This window comes from Electrophorus electricus, chromosome 16 (genome assembly GCF_041902795.1).
Source record: "Electrophorus electricus isolate QZ-2024a chromosome 16, ASM4190279v1, whole genome shotgun sequence".
Lineage (NCBI taxonomy): Eukaryota > Metazoa > Chordata > Actinopteri > Gymnotiformes > Gymnotidae > Electrophorus > Electrophorus electricus.
Window position 1 is genome coordinate 6010070 of NC_137512.1, and position 22971 is coordinate 6033040.

At 43.8% G+C, this 22971-nt stretch overlaps 1 protein-coding gene across 5 annotated transcripts; it reads left to right on the top strand.

Annotated features, from left to right (window-relative positions):
- Positions 1 to 165: 165 nt before the first annotated feature.
- Positions 166 to 22407, top strand: arhgef6 (Rac/Cdc42 guanine nucleotide exchange factor (GEF) 6). 5 transcript variants are annotated; one of them, XM_027019163.3, is made up of 23 exons: positions 166 to 464; positions 1421 to 1504; positions 4916 to 5000; positions 9355 to 9443; positions 9599 to 9803; positions 10216 to 10286; positions 10423 to 10517; positions 10628 to 10723; positions 11183 to 11305; positions 12618 to 12756; positions 12861 to 12920; positions 14016 to 14162; positions 15860 to 15946; positions 16119 to 16200; positions 16526 to 16641; positions 16929 to 17114; positions 17697 to 17717; positions 18693 to 18786; positions 19004 to 19087; positions 19213 to 19312; positions 19503 to 19557; positions 19671 to 19816; positions 20376 to 22407. In XM_027019163.3, exons 1-22 carry the CDS (start codon positions 300 to 302, stop codon positions 19791 to 19793), a joined length of 2307 nt encoding a protein of 768 aa, XP_026874964.2. In that variant the 5' UTR covers positions 166 to 299; the 3' UTR covers positions 19794 to 19816; positions 20376 to 22407. The 5 variants fall into 5 exon arrangements, with proteins under 5 accessions (XP_026874964.2, XP_081555432.1, XP_026874965.2 ...); XM_081699306.1 differs by lacking the exon at positions 19503 to 19557 and having other exon boundaries at positions 19628 to 19816; XM_027019164.3 differs by lacking the exon at positions 17697 to 17717.
- Positions 22408 to 22971: the final 564 nt, after the last annotated feature.

Below are 22971 nucleotides of genomic sequence, written 5' to 3' on the forward strand. Positions count from 1 at the left end.
CCTTTTGGATGGTGTTTTTAATAAATAAATATAACGCCAGAACTTGCTTAAAATTTAAAGGAGGGCTGTTTTTTTTCCTCTCTTATAAAATGTATAATGAAATGAGAACGGGATTCGTAAGTGACTACAACATCCTCATCTTGGAGAACTTCCCTGCAGAGTCGGGGACGCGGGTCTCTGCTGATCTGAACTGTTCCGCAAAGAAGCAACGTTACGGATGTGGGTAGCATCTGTGTCGCCTGTCATACTTGCTGCACCAGGGGTGCTGCGAGGTTTGCGAGACCTGCTCAGCCCAAATTATGAACCCAGAGGAGCAGACTGTTACGTGGCTGATCTCTTTAGGAGTTCTTAATTCCCCAAAAAAGAGCATCGCCGACCCAGAGGGATTTCTGAAAACGTCTTTGAGAGATGGGGTCGTCTTGTGTAAGCTTATGGAACGACTGGTACCTGGATCGATCCTTAAGGTAACCCGTCTGCTGAGCAAAACCTGCTCGGAGAGAGCGGATATGTATGCTCAGTGAGGCAATGTAGCCGTAGTGCGATCCTTTTAAGTTGGTTTTAGTTCTAGCTTGATTAGTTGCATGTTTAAACACTGCGTTTGCAAGAACTAAACCAAGACGTGAAAGGTTAAGTACAATACTAACTGCTGAGGAACATTTTTTTTAAAAGTCAGAAACGTGCAATTAACTGGCAATGTAAACTCTTGACTTCCTGTCTATCCGAGTAAGTGTTCCGCATTCTCGAAGACATTTCTATACCGTCTTTAACGACGGTACATTAGCGTAAACATCCATTCTCTCAGTCTGTTGGCTTCGTTCATGTCCATATAAAGGCCACCTTTTATTAGGGACGACTTCACTGTGCTCTGATCAAACGTGCGCTTTAAAACCAGCCTGTAGATCGTAGGTTACAACAGCTATTTTCTGACATGTTTTCTCATACACGAAAATGTACACGTTCAAGCTGATGTAACAAGTATATACATGTTTAAGGACATCGACATATCAACGTTAAGTTAAACAGGCGTATATTAATGCGTTCTGGGCTTTGCCAGGACACTGAAAGACGACCTGTTTGGCCCTGATCTAGTGTGTAAAGACCGACTGCGAGATCGTCACTTCCTCCACTAATTCTCTTTTCCTGGTGCGAGAGGGCAACGGGAGATGCGGGCTGTCTGTCCTTAAGGGCGATAGACCGAGACGAGGATCCTGAACTACTTTCTGCAAACTAAACTCACTTCGAGTTGTCCCGTACTAGTGTCCCGCAGCAGTTTAACGGGGACGGCCCTTCCAACCTTTAAACCGGCCGTCCTTGTCCAAAACACGCTTTGGTCCGAGCACTGAGCTGTAGTTGCAGCAAGGGGATTTTCACCCATACCGGGACTTTTATTTACCCCCGTTCGTTTTGTGGGTGTTTGCAGTGTTGTCCAGATCCCAAATGCGAAGCCGATTGCGTTGCCAACATCCGAGAGTTTCTGAAAGGATGCACCTCTTTGAAGGTTGAGGTAAGCTGGCGTTACTCTGCAGTGTTATGTTGTACGCTACAGTCATACTTGCTCCAGGTGGTGCGTGTTACGTTAACCGGATGATATTTATTTTCTTGGCTGAGGGAGACTTTTAATAGGCAGAGCGCAGTCTATAAACTTGTGGTTTATTTCTAAACGGTTCTTATTAACATATTACGTCGCACAGGCAAACTATATCAAATCTAGAATTGCAAGCATACACTGTGAAATGAGTGAAAATGTCACTTATCTATAAAGTTAGTGTCTGTACTTCGGTTATATGCCAATAATCATATGTATGACTAGTAAACATTACAATGGCCCTCTTGTTCATGGAGGCAACCATTTGTCATACCATTCTCAGTTCCTATATTATTCTGTTGTATTTTAAATGAAGGCAACTCACTGCCTTTACTGCTTACTCCAAAACCTTTTGTGCTCTTAAAGTGATATCGAATTTGACATTTTAGCCGGCACATTTGTACTTTGTTTCTCTGATGGGTATTTATACTAAAATCGCAATTTTAAATTTAGCTTCAGACAAAAACAGAATCTATTCTAAATGACAACTTGTCCATTTCTGTCCACTGTTCAATGGTAGGGAGTGATTCTGTCTGAGTAAAGTGAATCTGCCTAGTCAGTTCTGCCTGAACTGAATGATTTAATGGGAGAGAAAAAAACCCAGTTCACTTGAATTTGATGTATGGTTCCCTTGCCCAAAATGAGAGTGCTGCTTCCAGTTTGGTGAAGCAACATGTCCAGACAGCTCCATCAGCTGGAAATCGAAGCCAAGACTAGCCGTCACATTCCAAACCTGTAACAAGGTGCATCATGATTACACATGTGCTGTAACATTTGTGGCATTGTTTGCAAGTTCTCTTTTAAAACCAAATGGAGTTTCCCCTGCCTTGCACCTTGTTGTGTCAGATATGCCCTGGTACATATGAATCAAATTTGTGCTGCAAGCTCTCTTCTGCATTTGTTTCAGCATTTGCAATGCTTTTTTTTTTTTTTGTTCAACCCAACAGGGACCACCTAACGCTAAGACATCTTCAAAATATTTGCACAAAGCTTAATCATTGTTTCTCTTAAAAGGTTTATAAATAGGCTTGTTTGTGGTTCTTGAATCATAGAAGTCTAAAGAGCAACTGAATAAACCCAGCGTGTAGGGAAGTGGTCAGGACTAAATGTCTGGGGTCAATGCTCTCCCCCCCAATTAGTGGCAATGCCATAATGCAACTGTAATGGCGTGAGCAATGACTTTAAGTGGACAGGGTGAGTGCGTGGAGAAAGAGCCCCCAGCCCTGCCCATTCCCTGTGTGGAGGAGCCCGTCACAGCGCGCGAAGGTTCAGCATGGATGATGCAAACCATGTGACACACTTTCATTTCTGTTTTTTTATATATGTAAAGTAGCAGTAGTCTGTCACTGTCTCGTTTTTCATCAGGTAGAGTTCTCACGATTTTAAACACACACACATGCGCGCACGCACACACTACCTGGCCAAAAAAAGGTCACCACCTGGATTTAACTAAGCAAATAGGTAAGAGCCTCCCATTGGATAATTACTGCATGGGTGATTGTTTCAGCTGGCAACAAGTTATTTAACCCTAACTGATGCAGTGAGTCCTGGAAAAGATGTTAATCTGTTTCAGAAGGGTCAAATTATTGGTATGCATCCAGCAGAGAAAACATCTAAGGAGATTGCTGAAAATACTAAAATCGGGTTAAGAACTGTCCAACGCATTATTAAAAAGTGGAAAGACAGTGGGGAAACATTGTCAAGGAAGGAATGTGGTCGAAAAAAAAATCTTGAATGATCGTGAGTGGTGATCACTTAAACGTGTGGTGAAATAAAATCGTAGAAAAGCAACAGTAGAACTCAGGGATATGTTTAATAGTGAAAGTAAGAGCATTTCCACACCCACAATGTGAAGGGAACTCAAGGGATTGGGACTAAACAGCTGCGTAGCCTTAGGAAAACCACTTGTTAGTGAAGCTAACCGGCAAAAATGGCTTCAATTTGCTAGGGAGCGTAAAGATTGGACTCTGGAGCAATGGAAGAAGGTCATGTGGTCTGATGAGTCCAGATTTACCCTGTTCCAGAGTGATGGGTGTATCAGGGTAAGAAGAGAGGCAGCTGAAGGGATGCACCCATCATGACTAGTGCCTACCGTACAAGCCTGTGGGGGCAGTTGCTGCAGTTAATCAGGTTCAGCAACATTATGTGCCCAAAGAATGAGGTCACTGACTACCTGAATATACTGAATGACCAGGTTATTCCATCAATGGATTTTTTCTTCCCTGATAGCACAGGCATATTCCAAGATGACAATGCCAGGATTCATCAGGCTCAAATTGTGAAAGAGTGTTTCAGGGAGCATGAGACATCATTTTCACAGATGGATTGGCTGCCACGGAGTCCAGACCTGAACCCCATTGAGAATCTTTGGGATGTGCTGGAGAAGACTTTGCGCAGTGGTCCAAATCTCCCATCATCAATACAAGATCTTGGAGGGGAAAAATTAATGCAACTCTTGAGAGAAATAAATGTTGACATTGCAGAAGCTTGTGGAAACAATGCCACACCGAATGTGTGCCATAATCAAAGCTAAAGGCGGTCCAGTGAAATATTAGTGTGTGACCTTCTTTTTTTTTTTTTTTGGCCAGGCTGTGTGTGTATGTATGTGAAAATGTATATGGGTATGTAATTTTATATATATATATATATATATATATATATATATATATATATATATATATATATAAATTACTTTTGTTGAAGCAGCAACTACCATGATTATAACTTTGACTTACAATTTACAAGCCATTTTACATCTGGAACTATATTCCACAGCTTGAGCCTATAAATCTATGTGACATGGCTGGAATACTGAAATGTCCTGATAAAGAAAGAAGGTGTGAAATAAATCACACCCAACAAATTTGCCCCAATCTGTCCCCGTCTTGTCCATGTAAAATGGGTTGGTAAACAACTTCTGAACACAGCTCAACTATTAAATAGTGAGGCACTCTGAACAACAATGTCATGTCATTCTTCATCTGGTCCAGTGCAAAGTGGCTGAACATCTTTAGTGTGTAAGAGGAAAAATGCTTCTTGCTGTGCTACTTAAACTCTGTATATGTGATGTTTTATTTAAAACTTGTAACCTTACCCACTGCAAGAAGGAGGGTAGCAGTGTGTGGGCAGCGGGGCTTGGGGCAGTATATAACAAGTATAAAAAGAACAATCGTTATAGTTTTCCTCTTTCTTATATGCTCTTAGTTTGTTTCTTTGCAGTTTCCAGCTTGTGTTTCAGTTTTACCCTACAGTTTTATTTGTTCTGTTTATCAGCAATGATGCAGTATAATTTTATTCGTGGTGTTTTTATTTTTTTTTCTTTCTTTCCAGGGCTTTGAACCTGACAGCCTGTACTCTGGAGAAAATTTTAGCAAGGTTCTCTCCACGCTGACAGCAATAAACATTGCTACTCAAGGTAATTGTCCCATAGCCACCTTACAGTCAGTCCTGATCTTCTGACGATATGTGCCTGTGTGTTTGTTTGTGTGCGTGCGTGCATGTGTGTTCTCCTTCGCTCCGGGCGTGTGTTGCTTGTCTGATGTCAGAGCCCTTGGTTCCTCCCGACTGGAATTTTGCACAGTTAACGATTTTGCAGCCACTTGTGAGTGTGCGGGCTGGACCAGCCCTTTGCAGACCGCTCCGGCATTCCGGGGGTCTCGTGGCTGGGCCATGTGTGAGGGCCTCGTGTTCAGGATCATTTTTAGAAGATGGAATACCAGTGGCCTCTCGCGAACTACAAAGAGTATGTCTGTTCACTGGTGGTTGGCAGCGGGTATGAACACATTTAACTCTCAGTTAAGGCAGCGGGCCATATCTTTTCAGCTGAAAAACATGTTGCATGCAAATTCATATGTTGGCGAGATTTTAACTGTCATGAAACCGCCATTGCAAGTTAATGTTCTGGTGAACAAAGAGAACTTGGTTCCCTTTGATGTCATGCTGTGTTCTGGGGCATTCACTCACAACAGCTATTTATACATTTGTCATGGGTAAGCCAACAAGAGACATCCAACAGTCCACACTCTGGTCAGTATGAGTATATCAGCTCACTGCATGCGGTCATAAATGGGGTTTTTTGTTTTGTTTTGAGGAATGTGAAAGAAATGTTTGGAAACGTTTTGGCATGTGTTTAATAAAGTAATATGTGAATAAAGCTCACAATAGATTCCCTGCAGTCTCCCATTTAGTTCAGAATATTCTCACCGTCTGTGATCAAGGTAATATTTTTCCTAGGGAGTGTGTGTGCATGCATGTGTGTGTAATATATATATATATATATAATGTGTGTGTGTGTGTGTAATCTCATCAGTGCTGATCCTGAAGCCCTCTGACGGTTGACGAGAAGGTGGGCTCCTGTTTTGAGAAAGGAGGGGTCTTGTCTTGAACTAAGAAATTTCAGCCATGCTAATATTAATGCAATGCAATGCATGACCTAAACTAAAAAGCCATTGTGAAAGACCACACTTTAACCTATGTTCAGTTTCTTGTCTCTTAATAGTGACTGGTGGAATTTTGGCACATAAACACACTGATCTTTAGGGGCTTCCCTGAATGTACAGACATCCTAAAGTCCCCCCACACAGCATTCGAACAGGATTCAATTTCAGTCTTTGACTCTCCATTCCTTCTCTCTGTACCGTGCTGTCATGGATTTCCTCAAGTCTATTGGCCTATTGAAGCACTGATCCTTGGTTCAGCTTCAGGCCAGTGGGCTTTAGATCCTGCCCCAGTGTTCACTGGTAGATTGTAGAGTCCATGGATGATTCAGTGAGAGAACGTTGCCCAGGCCCTGAAGAAGCATTCATCTCTAAGCCGTAACACCTCCGTTTGACAGTTTGGGTTGGCAGTTTTAGTTTGGTGTGGTTTGTTTGTGATAAATAGCGCTATTCATGTTGCCAAATAACTCCGCTGCTGCTGTCAAAAGCAAAATCTCAATTTGAACGATGAGAAAATGCAAGATTTGAAATGTAAATCGGCTGCCTTGTGGATATTGTGTGGGCTGTAAAGGCTGAAACGATTAGGGAGGCATGCACCGAAACGAAGCCTCTGCAGTTCTCCAGGTTTGTAAATAATGAATTACACTGAGGGGTGATTGCTTTGGAATTGCTTCTGATGGCTGCATTAAGCCTATTTTTAAATTGAAGTGTTTTGGAAACTTGTATGTGTTAAATTGGATCACCTTCTTCTAAAGCTCCTGTACTTACTTACTTTAAGTAACAGACATGGTGACCGGACAGCACTTGTGAGTCCAGTCTCTCGGTCCTCAGATGCAGCAGGTGTAACCGTAGCTGCACGTGTCTGTCTGTGTGTACTTCTCTTTATAATGGCAGCTGTTTTTTAAAGTCTTCGTGATGGTATCTTCACGAGCACGCGGATTCTGTCTGGCACGCAGTTGTCCATGCAGGCTAACTGTTCAGGGTCGGGCAGGGTGGTGCTCTTCTGACTGCTGGGTTGGACCGAGCGGGTGTTTTCCGAGTGACTCACGGTCAGATCTGGCTGGCGCACACCAAATCTATGGCTTGCCTCTGCATCTCGGCACGACTCTGCTCTGCGTCCAAACCGCCTCTGCCTGACATCCATTAGCCGGAGAGGAAGCCCTAGCTCTGCACACAGCACGGGTTCACCCCAAACAGACAGAAATAGCAGAAATGTCTAAGTGGCTGTTGAAGACTAGCAAAGAGGCGCGTCTCTAAAGGCACTTTTGCATCAGTGAAGTCTGACCTGCAGTGAAAACAGATTTATTTGGACAGCTCAGATTAGGTTTTTCCTGTCTATGGTTGAGGAGCAGTTTGAGCATGTTCATGCGTGCGCACACACACAAAGATTTGGAAGTCTGGGGGTGCAGGGCCGGGGCCTATGTGATGCACGAAGGTGGTCCGGAGGTGTGGTGACCCCGCCGGCTGAGCAGAGCACCGTTTAGGGTGCAGAGCAAGAGACTGCGCCTTGCCACGCCCCAGCCAGCGACCCGGCAGAGACAATAGGAGCAGAGAGAACGCTGCTCTCTGTTTCCTCGATCTTAGCACATCAGCGACATGTGCAGTTATCTTCGTGCTTTCCATGGCTGTGACTGTTGCCTTCTGCACCACGAGCACAAAAGGGGAACTGTGACTTCTGCTATATGGAAGCTTTTTTTGCAGCACTTTTTGAGTGAACTGTGAACTGTGTTTGTTTTTCTCAGAGTGTAATCCATCGGTGCACAAGGGTGATGTAACAGATGTGCTTCATTACTGCACTTAGGTCCTTTGTTTTACTTTTCCACTTCATACTTTTACTCACTACATAAGACATATTTGTATGTAAGACATATTTGTACTTTGTACTCATAACATTTTAAAACCTGGCTCATTGCTCAATGTTTTGTCCTGCTTTCCCTCCTTGGGCATCACAGTTCCCATGGCACTAAGCACCATGTGCTTTTGTTTTCATCCTTGTTTGAGTTCAGTGCCTGCCTTGTCCGGTGCTTTGTTTATGTTCACTTGTGTCCCGTTTTCCTTTGGTAATCCTCTGTATTTATGTTCCTCATTTTAAGCTAAGGCAATGTCAGTAATTGTGGTACGGTAGTTGTTTGATATTCTGTCTTTTGTCCCCTGCTGTTGCCAGTTGTTTAGTCTGTTCGTGTCTGTTATCCAGTCTCGCTGCATTATTGTGTTTATGATTATTCACTATTTTAAAAAGTAATGATTAAAAAAAAAGTCAACTTCTGTTCAGACACCTCACCAAGCTCCAAGCCATTCGAAATCCAACAGGATCTGAAACCAAAACATTTCAGTAGGTCGCCTGTGATTGGCTATCAAGCTTTTGCTCTATAATTTAAAAATAAATAAAATAATTGAAAATCTGTTTGCATTCAGATCTATAAACAATTATTTATGTGCAAAGTCATGTACTCGGTACATCTGACAATCGAAGAACGCTCAAATTTTCAGAAGCTTTTTAAAGAAATATTTTTACTTTTTTTTACTTTTAAGTACATATATTTCTATACTTTTTTCTCAAGTTAACAAAACCAATAACATTCATTTTTTTACTGGAGTATTTGTACTTTTACTTGAGTTAGAGATTTGTGTGCTTCTGCCACCTGTGGTGGTACAGCTTGCATCAAATGGGCTGAAGGTATTAGCAACTTTTACTTTGTTAGTGGAGATCTAGTGGGTCAGAGTGTCATGAGTATTTTGTAATTATGTAATTAGGTGATTACATGACTCAAGCTACTGGACAAACACAGAGAATGAGATGTATGAGTTGCTATGGGCACAGATGATGTATGGGGACTGTAACCTGTGCTGTACATCCCAGGAACTTTGAACTCACCATGTCGGAATGCCATTTAGCTGACGTGGAAATGGCTATAAAGCCTCATTTTCAGAAGCACTTTCTCTCTCTAACCATTCCAGGCTTGGTATTATGGGAACGTCATTATATTTACTGACAACCTAACAGTTACAGAGCTCAGAATTGGAACAGGTCCAAGCCATAGGACAGCATTTGAAGATGCAACTCTTGAATATCACCTATAAGATCCCACTTATAGGGCAGTAGTAGCTCAGTGGTTAAGGTACTTGAGTTGCCACTGTTGGACCCCTGAGCGAGGCCCTTAACCCTCAATTGCTCAAGTTGTACTCGGTGATTAATTGTAAGTCGCTCTGGATAAAAGCATCAGCTAAATGCCATAAATGTATATGAATGTGGACAACTATATTTAAACATATTGGACTACGATCTCCTCTCTCTCTCTCTCTCATGCTGATTTCCCTCTGATTGTTGTACAGAGAGGTCATGTCCACCCTGCAGCTCCTCTATCCCTAACCTGTCCACCTCAAAGTCCCAAAAATCCTTCCGGAGGCAATCGAAGCCAGTGGTAAGTCATCTGAGCATTGACACATGGTCTTATGGTTCAGCTGGTTCACGAACAGACACCCTCACATACAAACTCTGCGGACTAACGTCCGCGCTTAAACATCCGCGCGCCCTGCTGACAGCGAGCTCCGTCTGTTCCCCCCCCCCCCCCCCCAGGAGATGTCGGAGAACGGAGGGGGAGGACAGCTGGTGGTGAAGGCACGCTTCAACTTCAAACAGAACAACGAGGACGAGCTGTCCTTCAGCAAGGGCGAGCTGATCCACGTTACACGGCAGGAGGAGGGGGGTTGGTGGGAAGGCACCCTGAACGGCAAGACCGGCTGGTTCCCCAGTAACTACGTGCGAGAGGTCAAGCCGTGTGGTGAGTGGGTATCAAGGGGTTGGGGTTTTTTTGGGGGGGGGGGGGGGGGGGTCCTTCATAGTAGGTATGGAATGATAATTAGGACTTATCGGTCGATGGACCACACTTCTATAGTAGGAATCTTTTAGGGGTCCTCGCGTTTTGGTACAGAAGAATGATCTTGCCAAAGGAAAATATCAGGGTTGCAGGCATTAAACCTGACCTTGTTTTTATGACCTGCATTTTTTTTTTTTTTTATCTAGCAATTGGACCAGAGCAAAATCATTAATCTGTTTACTTATTATTTATTCGTCTTACTCCTTTAGCGTAATTGTTTGTGATGTCATGCTTTTTCTTAATTTTTCAGAGGCAGTGTACAAATTTCTTTTCTATCTTCCCTCTTATTTTTATAAAAATTCTATCTGCTCTACAGACAAACCAATCTCTCCAAAAGCGGTGAAAGGCTTTGATGTTCCTCAGCTGACCAAAAACTACTACAATGTGGTGAGTTCTCACCTTGTGGAGGTGATGTTCAGGAGTTGAGCGTGACAGTGGGGGTGTGGGTTTGGGGGTAGTTGGGTGGGCTGCAGTGGGCCAGGGGGACCTTCTGCCTGTGACATCGCTGTGGTTTGTGTCTCAGGTTGTGCAGGATATCCTGGAGCACGAGCGCGAGTTTGTGAAGGAGCTGCAAAATGTGCTCACTTGCTACCTACGTCCCCTACAGGCCAGTGATAAGTAAGCATGACATGCCAGTAGTCGCCATTGGGGGGCAGTCACGAATCCTTTAACACCTAAAGTGTTTGTTGTGCGAGAATTTTTGATCAGTGGAAACTCTTGTTTTGCAGGCTGTCCAATGCAGACAGCAGCTGCTTATGTGGCAACCTGGAGGAAATACACACCTTCCAACAGGGACTGTGTGTGGCACTGGAAGAATGTACCAAGTGAGCTTTAATCTTTCTGTTCACGTAAACATTACAGATGCACTGATACATTATTATATAATATCTCGTCATACCAACACCACTTCACTTGCTAGCTATGGGTTTGGAGCAACATTCAGTATTGGTCTGATTTTAGGATGTTATCAATATTCAGTGTTTATGTATGTTCAAATCCAGTGAAAGAAATCCTAGAAAATGTTTATACGCAGCGTGTTTGCAGCGGTCGGCTGTTTCGTATGCCCAGCGAGGTTCCGTCTCAGGAGACTGAACCAGGTCTTCTCGGTCAATAACCAGCTCTGAGCTGCGGTGTTCTTGCTGGAACACACGTGACCTGGTGCAGCAGCTTGGGGCTGAACATGCCTCATTAAAGCAGGGCACAGCGTAAAGGGAGCTCCGTTTGAGGGCATACCGAGGGTGTGCACTTCCATGCTCCCCTGCATCTGTGCGTCTGTCTCGCAGGGTGCCGGAGGGCCAGCAGCGGCTTGGCGGCTGTTATTTGAACCTGATGTGCCAGATCAGAACGCTGTACCTCTCCTACTGTTCCAGCCACCCCTCTGCAGTGACTGTGCTCACCGATCACAGGTCAGTGCCCTTGCGCAAAGACAACCGAGATGGTAGTTGGCTCGGTATCGGAGTCCGTTTTAAGCCTCCCGTGCAGCTGGTTTTATGGATCCCAAAAAGAAGGGGGCGGGGGGAGCAAACATAACAAGTTCACCCTCAGCCTTTTGTGAAATGCCAAGAATCAACCACTTGGTGGCGCCACTGCGCTATCACCACTATTGCTGGACCGTGACAGCACTGCACTGAGCTGGCTCACTGCCATCATGTTTTCCTTGGTCCTCTCATGATCCTTGTGTGACACACGGCAATGAAATTAACACAGGCGGTGACTGTGACATACTTCCTGTATGCCTTTGTAAGTCGATCTGAAACAATGTTCCTTTGACTTTGCTCCTTCCACTCAAAATGCAGCATGCTGTCAAGGCTTCATACGCACAGGAAGTCAGACTTAACCCAACAGGATATCTATAGATGCGGTTCTGCTGATGGAAGCACACTTTACACTTTATCATGCGTGCCAGGTTGCATCTTGTGTTGCAACCTTTTTTTTTTTTTGCAGCGTTTTCCACCCCGTGTAGTGAAAGCATGTTTTTTTTGCGATGAATCATTGTACTTCAGATATATTTATCTACAAGAAGTAGTCTTTCACCTTAACCAAAACAATTGCTGCAGTTCAGCAGTACTGATTTTGTTAGCATTTAAAGGTCATGTCTTCAGTGTGTGTGTGTGTGTGTGTGTGTGTGTGTTTATGCATGCCTAAACATGCATCTGTGCATGCACATGCAGAATCCATTCCTAGACATGGAAAACCCAGCTTTAATAAATGATGTGATTTCAGATTCACAGAGGAAAATGTACTGTGGTCTATTCTGGCATAAGCTGTGGACAATCCTGTCCAGTAGAATATATGGGATACTCTTTAGTTAATTACATTACATTACATTGTTAATTACATAGTATGCACATAAATTTGTATATTTTCTTTTAACTGAAGTTGAGCTTGAGTTTGATTGCAGAGTGATCTGTTTTAATTGGCTTTGTTTTACAGGCATTTCTGGTTCTTTTAGCTTATTTTAGTTTTAATATTCCAGTCTTAGTAATTAATGAAATAACCTTATGTAGTTGCTTTTACTTCCGAGCAATAAATGATGAATTAGTTGGATGGGTAGAATTAGTGAATGGTTTATGTGAACTTCACAAACAATACATACACTTAAAATACTTTTTTGTTATTGTTGTTGTTGTTGTTTTTTCAGTTTCACTGCTTTAAACCCATTAAAGGACGAATACGAGCATTTGATCGTGTTCGTTTGTTGTCTCTCTGCTTCGCCAGCGAGGAGCTAGACAAGTTCATGGAGAGCCAGGGTGCTGGTGCGCCAGGCATCCTGACTCTGACCACCAGCCTGAGTAAGCCCTTCATGAGGCTGGAGAAGTATCCGACCCTGATGCAGGAGCTGGAGAGACACGTGGAGGTAGGGACATGCGACCCGGTGGCTCATTTGCTGACACTTCCGTGACGGTTTGCAGGCGTGAGTATCCTGGCAATGACCTTTGTCACTGTGCCTCCCCCTTGCAGGAAGCCCACCCGGACTACAGTGACCTCCTGAAGGCAACGGCTGCTTTTAAAGGTCTTGTGGTACGTAGGCAACAGCGGGTGGAAGCGTGGCCTTGACCGTGCGTGGCTTTGTCTAGTCTGGCGTTTTTCGTTACTTTCGCTCACCCGACACACCGCAGTGCTCTAGCAACTTTTACTTTCATGTTAAAGTGTGAGAACATAGTTTTCTTTTGCTGAAGCTTTGCTTCCTCTTGTATCGATGTCCATTAGACTTCAGTTTGTGGTGAAGGACTTTTAGTTTGCAGACTGCAAATGAGAGGCCAAAAGGTGGAAACCACAGACCTGAACGCCACAAGATGAGCGCCATATCTTCCACGGGCGTCTGTATTCCGGCTGTGGGTGTTCTTCTAATTGGGTCTCTGCTGTTCTAGAGTTTTCCTATAAGATTTAAAACTCAGAGTAGAAGAAGAAGAAGTGAGTCATTCCTGCTGGCGCTGAGCGACCCAGCCTCGCTGCTGTGCTGTGACCAGGTGTTTTTGTAAAGGAGCCTTTCTCTTTGACTTTTTGCAGTGGAACACCTTGGTTTTTTGCTACTTTTTTCCTAACTGTGCAGGGACTTTCCCTCCTCTTCAGCACTCTGGGGTGGTGCACCTTTTGGACTCAGTCAGAACCCTAACAAGCGAAAGTTAAATCTGCAATTTAAAAATACAGTGCCTCTCATTCACCTCTAAAACAGCATCAGTTAATAAAATCACGATTGACCTTTTGATCCAGTGCGAACTATGAGGATTTCCTCAACAATGATGTCATGGCTGGAGATGTTTATATGATGCTGATTTAATGGCTTGTCTGTATTTGTTAGATATGTGTATCTCTTAGATATGAATTCTTGTCCCACATCCTATTCATTTAAATTATTAACTGTTAATCCTTCACAGTGCACCATATTTCGTTTTTTGTTTTTGGCCCATTGTTATTTTACAGCGACATTCTCTGAGATGGATAAGTTCTGTAACGGTTTCCTCGTTCAACACGTCGTCTCCCAGTAAATCCCCCGGGACCGTGTGTTTAAAAAATAAATAAATAAATAAATAAATAAATAAATAAAAAACCTTTTCCCCCGTCGAGCCGTGCTGTCTAACTGCGCGGCCTTCCGCGGCTCTCCTCCTGCTTCAGACACAGTGCCAGGACCTGCGTAAGCGCAAAAACCTGGAGCTGCAGATCCTGTCGGAGACGGTGCGCAGCTGGGAGGGGGACAGCATCAAGTCCCTGGGCCAGGTGGTCTACATGTCTCAAGTGCACACGCAGAGCGGCCCCGGGGAGGTAAGGGCAAAGGAGAGGCTTGTGTGCGGGGTGGGGGCGAGGTGGCTGTTGTTCGGCTCGGGGCTCCCGGAGGTGACAGGGTGTCGATGTGTCCCAACCCCACACACTTTTTTTTTTTTTTTTTTTTTTTTTTTTCTCTTCTCAGCTATGTGGTTACGGTGATGCTCTTGCTACTGTCAAATTTTGCACATTAAGCATTGTGGTTGTGTTGGTATGTTGAAATGTCAAGCACCCCCCAAAAGTGCTGGAACAGAAAGGCAACTAGTTTACGCTTCATACTTTCAATAGCCAGTTTCAAATATGTTGGGAAAAAAAAAACACGTGGAAAAAGTAAACCATGCGGATAGAGGAATTTGAGTTTCGTCATCTTGAAATAGGCAGTTTATATACACATTCCCTCTGCTTAAAACGAGGTATGGAGTTCCATAAACAAAAATGAATTCAATTGACATTGGTTTTATATTCATAGTACAACTAGCCTGCACTTCACGAACATCACCAAGTGTCTGTCTTTGGCTGCAGGATGGAAAACCCACGTTAAGACTTCAGAAATGTCCTGGGGGGAAACCAGTCAGTTTAGACACTGAAAGGAAAGAATTCACATCAGACCTGTGCTGCGAAAATTGGGAACGTCGAAATCAGAATTGGGCGGGGGAGTTGTACATGAAGGATGAAGACATTTACAGTTGTGCCTGGACCGGTAAAACGCTTTAAACTCCCTTTAAAGCTGCTGAATTAAGCAAGTTTTCAATATTTCTAGACAGATAAAAACCATAATGAACATTTCATATAATGAAAGGAAACCCTTCCAACTGTGCTCCTAGTGTGGTACTCATAGCGATGTTGATGTTTACTGCCGTGATCTCGCCCCCCAAAAAAAACCCTTTTTAAAATGTTTATTTATTTATTTTTACTAGAGAAAGCCGTCCAATTTGCAGGCAGCGTTTGTGTACTGTAAGGCCATGACCTAAAACACACAGCTGAAGAAAACCAAATTATCTGCACTGATGATGGAACGTTCCAGACTGGTCAAAGCAGCCTCCCAGTACACAGAGTTAAACGCCAGAGCAAAGCACTGTGCTCTTCGATGGATGGGCCCTTTGGTATAGGCGAAATGAAACACTCGTTGGTATTTTCATCCTGATCATAACAGGAAATGAACCATACCAACAGTCCGTCTCTAAGGCCCTGCTTCTGTGGTCACTTATTTAGTCAGAAGCCTGAAACCCAGCACCCACTAAGTGAAGAATGGAAACTCCAGTCCTGTCCTGTTCTGTGGGCTCAGGGTCCCAATGCGAGCACAGAGTGCGTCATGGCAGAAATAAAAATTCTCTCTTTTTTTTTTTTTTTTTTTTTTTTTTATTCAGGGTGCCTTCCAGCTGTGTCGTCTTGTTTCTCATTTTCTCGTTGCTCACCTGAAATATTGGTGTTGGTTTGCTAACCAAATGGTGCAATATTTGTTGATCTCTAGCAACGGACAGCAGCTCTGCTCCCTCCAATTTAAAAAGCGCATACCCACCAGAAACTGTGTGTGACATTTTTGCGTTTTCCTGCATGTTAAATGTAAGTGTGTGTAACTGAATCTGTATCAGAAAAGGGAAACGTTTCCTTCTGTTGTGATAATCTGCATTATGTGGACGTTATGTCTGTATTTGAGTGTTTGTTATATATACATTTTGTGTATGTGTGTTCGTAAGGACAAGGAAGAGCGATACTTCATGCTGTTCCCCAACATGTTAATTATGTTGTCTGCCAGCCCGCGAATGAGTGGCTTCATCTACCAGGTGAGTGTGCTGGATCTGGCTGACAGACTTCGTCTTCAGTGCACCGAGTTATTCTCTCTTCCTCTCCAATGGCTTTGAGTGTTAGCTTCTCTTCTTTGTTACAAGTGTGTCTGCTTACTTACAATCAGCTCAACCTTCCTCTCGATCGGGCCTCCTGCTCTCGTGTTCTCAGGGCCGGCTCCCGCTGTCAGGAGTCACTGTGACCAGGCAGCCGGAGGATGCGGAGATGGGTCATTACGCCTTTGAGGTCACAGGTTCGTCTCCGTCCCCGTGAATGTGCTTCCGTCCAGCACTTCTAAGTAGGCCACAAAATTATTCTTTCTGTGGCGGGAGACTGAGAGTTACCTCAACGGCAAGGTCACCTGTACTCTCAGTGCAGAAATCCACAGGAGTTACTCGGCCTTCCCTTCCACTGTAGGACTTCACAAAGTCCGAGTACCTTTTGGAGAAAGACCAGTTTAGATATTGCTAAACAAAACACCAATACAGTTTACATTTCCAATACAAGTAGGTGCCTTCTCTGGACGTGCCTCTGGGTTGTAGAGCGGGGCAGGGGTTCATACTGCCGTCCTCTTATAGGGGGCATGCTCGAGCGCGTCACCGTCTTCTGCAGTAGCTCTCAAGAGCTACAGGAGTGGCTGGAGCACCTGCATCCTTACATCAAAGGAGGAAGCCCAGCAGGAACCATCACTAAGGCAAGCGTTTCACCTCCAGCCCATACACACACATACATACACACCCCTACATAAAGCACTGAAGTGCATGAAAATGTGTAAAGAAAGGCCAGGAAAGAAGCAGGAATGGGAGATGCAAGGAACCTCCGAGGAACCATGCCATGCTTGTAAAAAGTGAAGCTCATTTTTGTTGCTTGGTGTTATCGTTCTGTTTCCTCGCTGGCCAAATGAACTTCGATTTAGCTTCTTTATGTGTTGACTGACCGTAGTGTCCCCATAACTTGTCCTGTTCATACCCTGACTGTCAGAATGCCGAAGGCAAGTACGCGAGTGTCATCGGCACTCCGTCCCACCAGGGTCACGCCCAGGGCTTTGGCACGGCCGTGGGCAGCCGAGGCCCTCTGGAGCCCCCGAAGATCACCAAGCCGTGGTCGCTAAGCTGCCTGAGGCCGGCGCCTCCACTCAAACCCTCAGCCGCACTGGGCTACAAGGAGGTAAGCGCTCCCTTCTTATAAGAGGCCCTCCGACACGGCCTGAAGTGCACTGAGTCAGAAGAGGAATTGCACAATGCGTAATGGACTTTTGTGACTAAGTGCAGTGGTCCAGACGGGAAGCGCACATCACTTCTCACCTCCCAGATCAACAGTTACCGATCTGACTGTCATGACCTCCTTACTGTAATATCTGTGTGTGTGATTGATTTCTCAACAAACTTTACTATGCTCCTCACCACACAGTTTCGGTGGTGGTCTAATACACCAGATACAGAAAGGCATGGGATGGGGTAAAGCTATTTGTTGTCTGTTATCAAACATGAAGTCTGTACTAGCGAATACTACATCCCAAGGGCATTCGCGTGGTATTGCACAGTAGTTGACCGGTTTCGAACGCCGGCCGGGGTTCCTCTCTCATCGCCTTGGAGAAAAGCTTGTATGTACCTCTGCGTCTCTGTCAGGACGAGGGCATGCTGAAATGTTCACCTCTCACTGTTCTCGCCATCATGTTCCTGTCAGACTCCTCCATTTCTCTCATGCATTTTCTCATTTCCTTTCTCTCTCCATCTGCTGCTTCTTTAGAGGATGTCTTATATCCTGAAGGTAAGAGTAGACCAGCAAGTCCGTGTGCCTGTGGAGGTGTGTCTCGTGTGCCTGGCTAGCTGTGATTTTTTTTTTGCAACACCCTTTCGACATGTCGTCGTGGTCGTCGTGGTCGTCGTCGTCTTCGTCTTCTCCTCTCTCTCTTTCTCTCATCCCTTCCTCCTGTAAGCCATTCATTTCTTGTTTATCCGTTTGTCTTACACCCTCTCACCCTCTTACACTCTCTCAGCGTCCTGCTCACAGACTGGTATCTTTTTAACACTGCAGTGTCCAGTGCTCCCACTCACTCTTTTTCTTGGAGGATTCAATCAATAATAACATGCTTGTTTTTCCGCTACAAATGCCTTCTCTATAGGAACTAAAAAACTATTCTTTATACCTTTTGAAACTAATTAATGAAAAGGACAAAAGATATGTGTTCCTTAGTGCTACGTATTCCGCAGAAGGAGTGTGGGACATTCGTAGCTTTATGGAGAATTTGTGATCATAGAGGAGGGATGTTGCTGTCTCGCTTCTTTGCTGGCATTTACTGTAGCCCATAGTGCTGTGCAATGAGCCCCTGACTGTCTGCTTGCTATAGCTTTAGTCACGTTTAATCCTAACAAGGAATTATTTAGTGTGTTCAATTATTCAGACCTGCGTAATGAGCCCTGCTTCTCATCACTGACTTTAAAATCCTTTGCTAGAAACGCCATATATTTTAGTGTCTCGTGTTTTGATTGAAGAGTATACAGGCTGCTTCAACCATGTGATAAGTGTGACTAAGGATATAATGGCCATGAGTTTCCATGCTGTTAAGAGAAAGTTGTTTTCATGACTAATATACAGATAAGTTTCCATGTGTGTCATGACTTGGTAGAAGTCACACTAGTCGAGTAGAGTACACACCTTTCAGAATCCAGTTCCCCTGTGCTGGTCAGTCATCCAGGGGCTTACGTCTCATTCCCTTTATCGTTCCTCGCTTTCTCTGTCCAGGACTCCAGCAAAAGCCCTAAGCCCATCAAGAAGTTCCTGCCGAAGAGAAAAACAGAGAGGAAGCCATCGGACGACGACTGTTCGATCAGAAAAAGTGGGTGAAGTGGGACGCGACTAATGAGTTTGTTAACTGAGGCTCAAAACAAGTAGTGGAACCAAAAGCCTCATTTTTGTGACTTGCCAAACCTGTGGAGGTATGCGGCGCTGGCGGGCAACGGGCCGAGCGTGCGCCACGGGGCGACTCCACAAGCCTTTATCAGGTCATCGGTTTGCGCCGCTTCCCTGACCGTTTGCGGTTCTGTGATCGACAGGTACTGCAGCTCTGGAGGAAGACGCGCAGATCCTGAAGGTGATCGAGGCATACTGCACCGGAGCCAGTCTGCACCAGGCCACGGGTAGGCCCTCGCGCGGACACCGCCGCTGTGCTGCAGACACGAACGTGCGGCATTGGCCTATTCAGGTTTTTGGAGAATGAGATCATAGTGCCATGAAAAATGGTCTGTTTCTCCTCCCCCCCCAGCTGTTCGTAAGGAGGGCGTGCCGCAGGTCCTGCTTCCAGAAGACGAGAAAATTATTGTTGAAGAGATGAAGAGCAACGGTCAGACCATCATCGAAGAGAAGTATGTTGTATGAGATAATTATTAACCATTATTAAAGGCTTTTGCCTGGTCATTCGGCCATCCTGTTAATAGTCATTCATTAGGTCCATTTTTTTTTTTCTTTTTTTTTTTTGGTAAATTATTATTTTTACAGTGTATAACGTATAGTTTTTTTTCCTTTTTTGCATTGTTTTCACTTTGTCTCTTGCAGAAGCCTTGTTGATGCTGTTTATGCATTAAAAGATGAGGTCCATGAGCTAAAGAAGGTCATTTTTGAGCTCTCATCTGTTGTATTTATAAACTCTAAATACGTGTGCTATGAGGTCTAATGGTCAGGGATGGCTTTCTGGGGGTTTTTGGGGGGGTTTTTTGGCCACAGGAGAATAAGTGGATGAAGCAGTGTCTGGAGGAGGAGCAGAAATCCCGCCGAGAGCTCGAGCGTGTGGTCAGGAAGCTGGTCAAACAAAAGAATGACTGTGCCTGGGAAGATGGAGGCCACTAGCGTGTTAAACATGCTGCCCATCTGTGAGTGTATACGTGTGTGTGTGTGTGTGTGTGTGTGTGTGTGTGTGTGTGGGGGGGGGGGGGGTGTGGGGGTGAGTGTGTGTGTGTGTGTGTGTGTGTGTGTGTGTGTGGATGAGTGGATTGTTAGATTAGCATGTCACTTGCGTACACACTGAACTCAGAAAGTCATCTTGCCTAGTTAATCATTTTGAAGGAAATTCCTTGTTATGATCTGACTGCTTTCGGTACCTGTAATCTCTGTGGGGAGGCCAGTGCGTTGTGCGTTTGTAGTCCCTGTAGTGTGTGCAGTGACGTAGGTGGATAAGGAAGTAGCTTGGTCGTGCTCACGCTGTATTGTATGGCGTGAGCTGTGGTGAAACGCTGCCCTTGGAGATGAGAAGGTTTGTGGAAGGCGTCGTGTGAGGCACAGAGCGCTGTGCTGGACAGTCCTTCATTCTCGCTGGATCTCTCCACAACCCAACAAATCCGGCGTTTGTCCGGATAACTGGTTAGACTGTTAAACCAATTCAGCCATAGGATTTAGCTTTTCTTGATTTTTATTTAATTTTTTTACCTGAAGGGAACACACAAAGTGTTTTTGCAACCCCCGGGGAGATTGGGAAGTGTAACGAGGGAGACTCACTGAACCAGAGGACCACGAGCCTGGCATACCCCACGAACTACGCGGAGCCACGTTTGCATAAGTCCGAGATCCAGGTGCACGCGTGCTGTTGATGAACAGCCGCTGTTCAACAAGCGTACGAGTGAGCTCAGTATATCACCCGTTATCGCCTCTCTAATTGCCCTAACAGGACACCGACAGGCGACTCCATCCTATGCCTTTATTTCTCGTGGTGTACGTTTATAAAATAAGATGTGAAGTCTATATGAGAAATATAGATGGTATAGTATTTGTTTTCTGTTGTACATCAAAGACATGAGATGTCTCATCTGCCATTGTAAAATAATCTTTTTTTCCCTTGTCTTTGTTTTCATAATGCCAAGCTTTACTGTAAGTAATCAAATAATCCAAGGAGATACAGGCGTGGCCCGAGGATTATTTTCTCTTAAACTGCGCTGCCTGCAATCTACAATCTGTACGATATTTCTATACCTTCTTCATATTAGATAATGTTGTGTCTGATAATCTTGTCATGCTAGTTCAAAACGTAAGGTATAGCATATAATGTTCGTATATCATATATACTGATACGATATATTATAGCTAGTATGGCCAAAAATAACCATATAAGCTTTCATTTTCATACCGAATAGTCCTGTGTTGAGAACGTGTGTCCTAAGTGCTTGGACTCTTTTGAGTCCTCTATAGGTGCTCGGCCCTACACAATGATCATCAGTAACGTTACTGGGGAAATGACAAGCTGCTACATTAACAGTGACACAATGAGAGAACCTTAAAGCCTCTGGTATAAATCTGTTGGCTTCTATATTAATGCAGCGTGAATATGAACATGAATGTCCGAATCGGGTAACTACGGAGCCGAGCTGAAACGTACCGTAATATTGTAACTTAATTTTATCCTCTCTCCTAGTAATAATTTAGTAAATACATGTTGTACTTCTTAACTGGTACACTATCGCATACGTGCATGACCTGCATGTATGCTTTTAACTGTTTCATAATCTGCCTTGTAACCGAGTCAGGCTTATAACACATATCATTACTAATAAGTGGAACGTTGATTTGTATTTAAAAAATAAATAAATAAACAATCAAACTTATGGGCTTTATTAAGCCTTATAGCACTGCTGGTGACTAAACAGGAGAATGGGTGGGATTGTGTACATATGAACCGGAGGGGATTACCAGAAGCAAAACCATCAAAGTTGCGTGAGGGGAGCGTTTCAATTTCGGCCTTGTGAAAACAGATAAGTATTCGATGCAATAGAAGTGACTGCATGGTGTCTGACGAGATGGAAGTTAGCGTGTAAGTCACACTTCTAACCAGAAATCAACACATGCAGAGTGTAAAAGCTATATACCGCTGTTACTGCAGTGCTGTGATTAGACATTTTTGTTTTGAAAGTTTTTTGTTTGTTTGTTTTTTGTTATTTGTTTTTTTGGTAATTAACTTAATTGGCATGTTCTTACATCTGTGTGCTTTGCGTATACTTTCAAATTTTCCATTGTTACATAGGACACGGTTCCGCCTCGTTTTTATGATATCCTGTGTAATGTTTTTAGCAAAAAAAAAATGACTGTTGTAATTTTGTCATTACTGACCTGTGGTACACACACATTTATGGATTAGTTCACAATTTGAAGGACTGATTGGTGTCATCAGTTTCCATTTTTAGTAGCAAATTATGGCAGGTTAATTTTTACACATGTAGATTTACAGTGCCAGTGGTGTCGTGTCTGGTAATTCTATAACTGCCCAATATCTGCAGCACTTGCAGGCTTATTTGAGTGAATGCTCGTCTACTCCATTACATTTTGTCCAAGTGTCCATGTCTGCAAACCTGTCAAGGGTTTCTATGCAATTCTAATTGTCCCTGAATGTCATGGGCTTTTGTTCTGTTTTTAGTTTCTTTCACGATCATTTCAAAAAGGGTCATTTTAATAAAATAAATAACATCCCTGTTGTGGACTTTCGTTTTCATGGAGTTTTGTTTTTCCTCTGAGATGTTCTTGTATTTGTTTATGCTTGTTTAGCTTCCACGTTAATGCTGTTTGTTGGCAAATCGCATTTCCTTTTACTGAACATCCCTGTAAGTGATTAGGAAAATCCAGGCTTGTCAGTGATGCCACTTGATTACACACATTCAGGTTGCACAAGCATGTAGGTGAAAGTTGCTAAGCAGAACCTCTGAAACCCCAACGCTGTTGATATGCAGGACCTTTTTTTTCTATGTAGGAGGGAAAAGTTAAGGCAAAAAAAAAGCCTTGGTGAAAGCTTCCTGTAAGAGCAGATTACAACTGTGTCCCTGAGCTAAGCAAGCGTGTTCTCACTCACTTTTTCCATTGTGGAGCAAATTAGACAAATTGCATAAATATACTAGTTTAGTGGGTGTTAAATTATTAAATATTAATGTTTGTTTACTATATTTTGAAGTTGTACCAGACGCACAGATTTTATTATTTTTTTAAAGAAGGGTATTGTTTGTTTATTTTTGGCACAAATTAGACAAAGCAAATTAGACAAATTGCATAA

Bases quoted from the DNA above. Each gene is read 5' to 3' on its own strand.
- arhgef6 (XM_027019163.3), top strand. From the start codon at position 300: ATGAACCCAGAGGAGCAGACTGTTACGTGGCTGATCTCTTTAGGAGTT. The intron at 14,163-15,859 runs GTAAGGGCAAAG...TGTGTTCGTAAG, and splicing joins CGCAGAGCGGCCCCGGGGAG to GACAAGGAAGAGCGATACTT. The intron at 17,115-17,696 runs GTAAGCGCTCCC...CTGCTTCTTTAG, and splicing joins CCGCACTGGGCTACAAGGAG to AGGATGTCTTATATCCTGAA.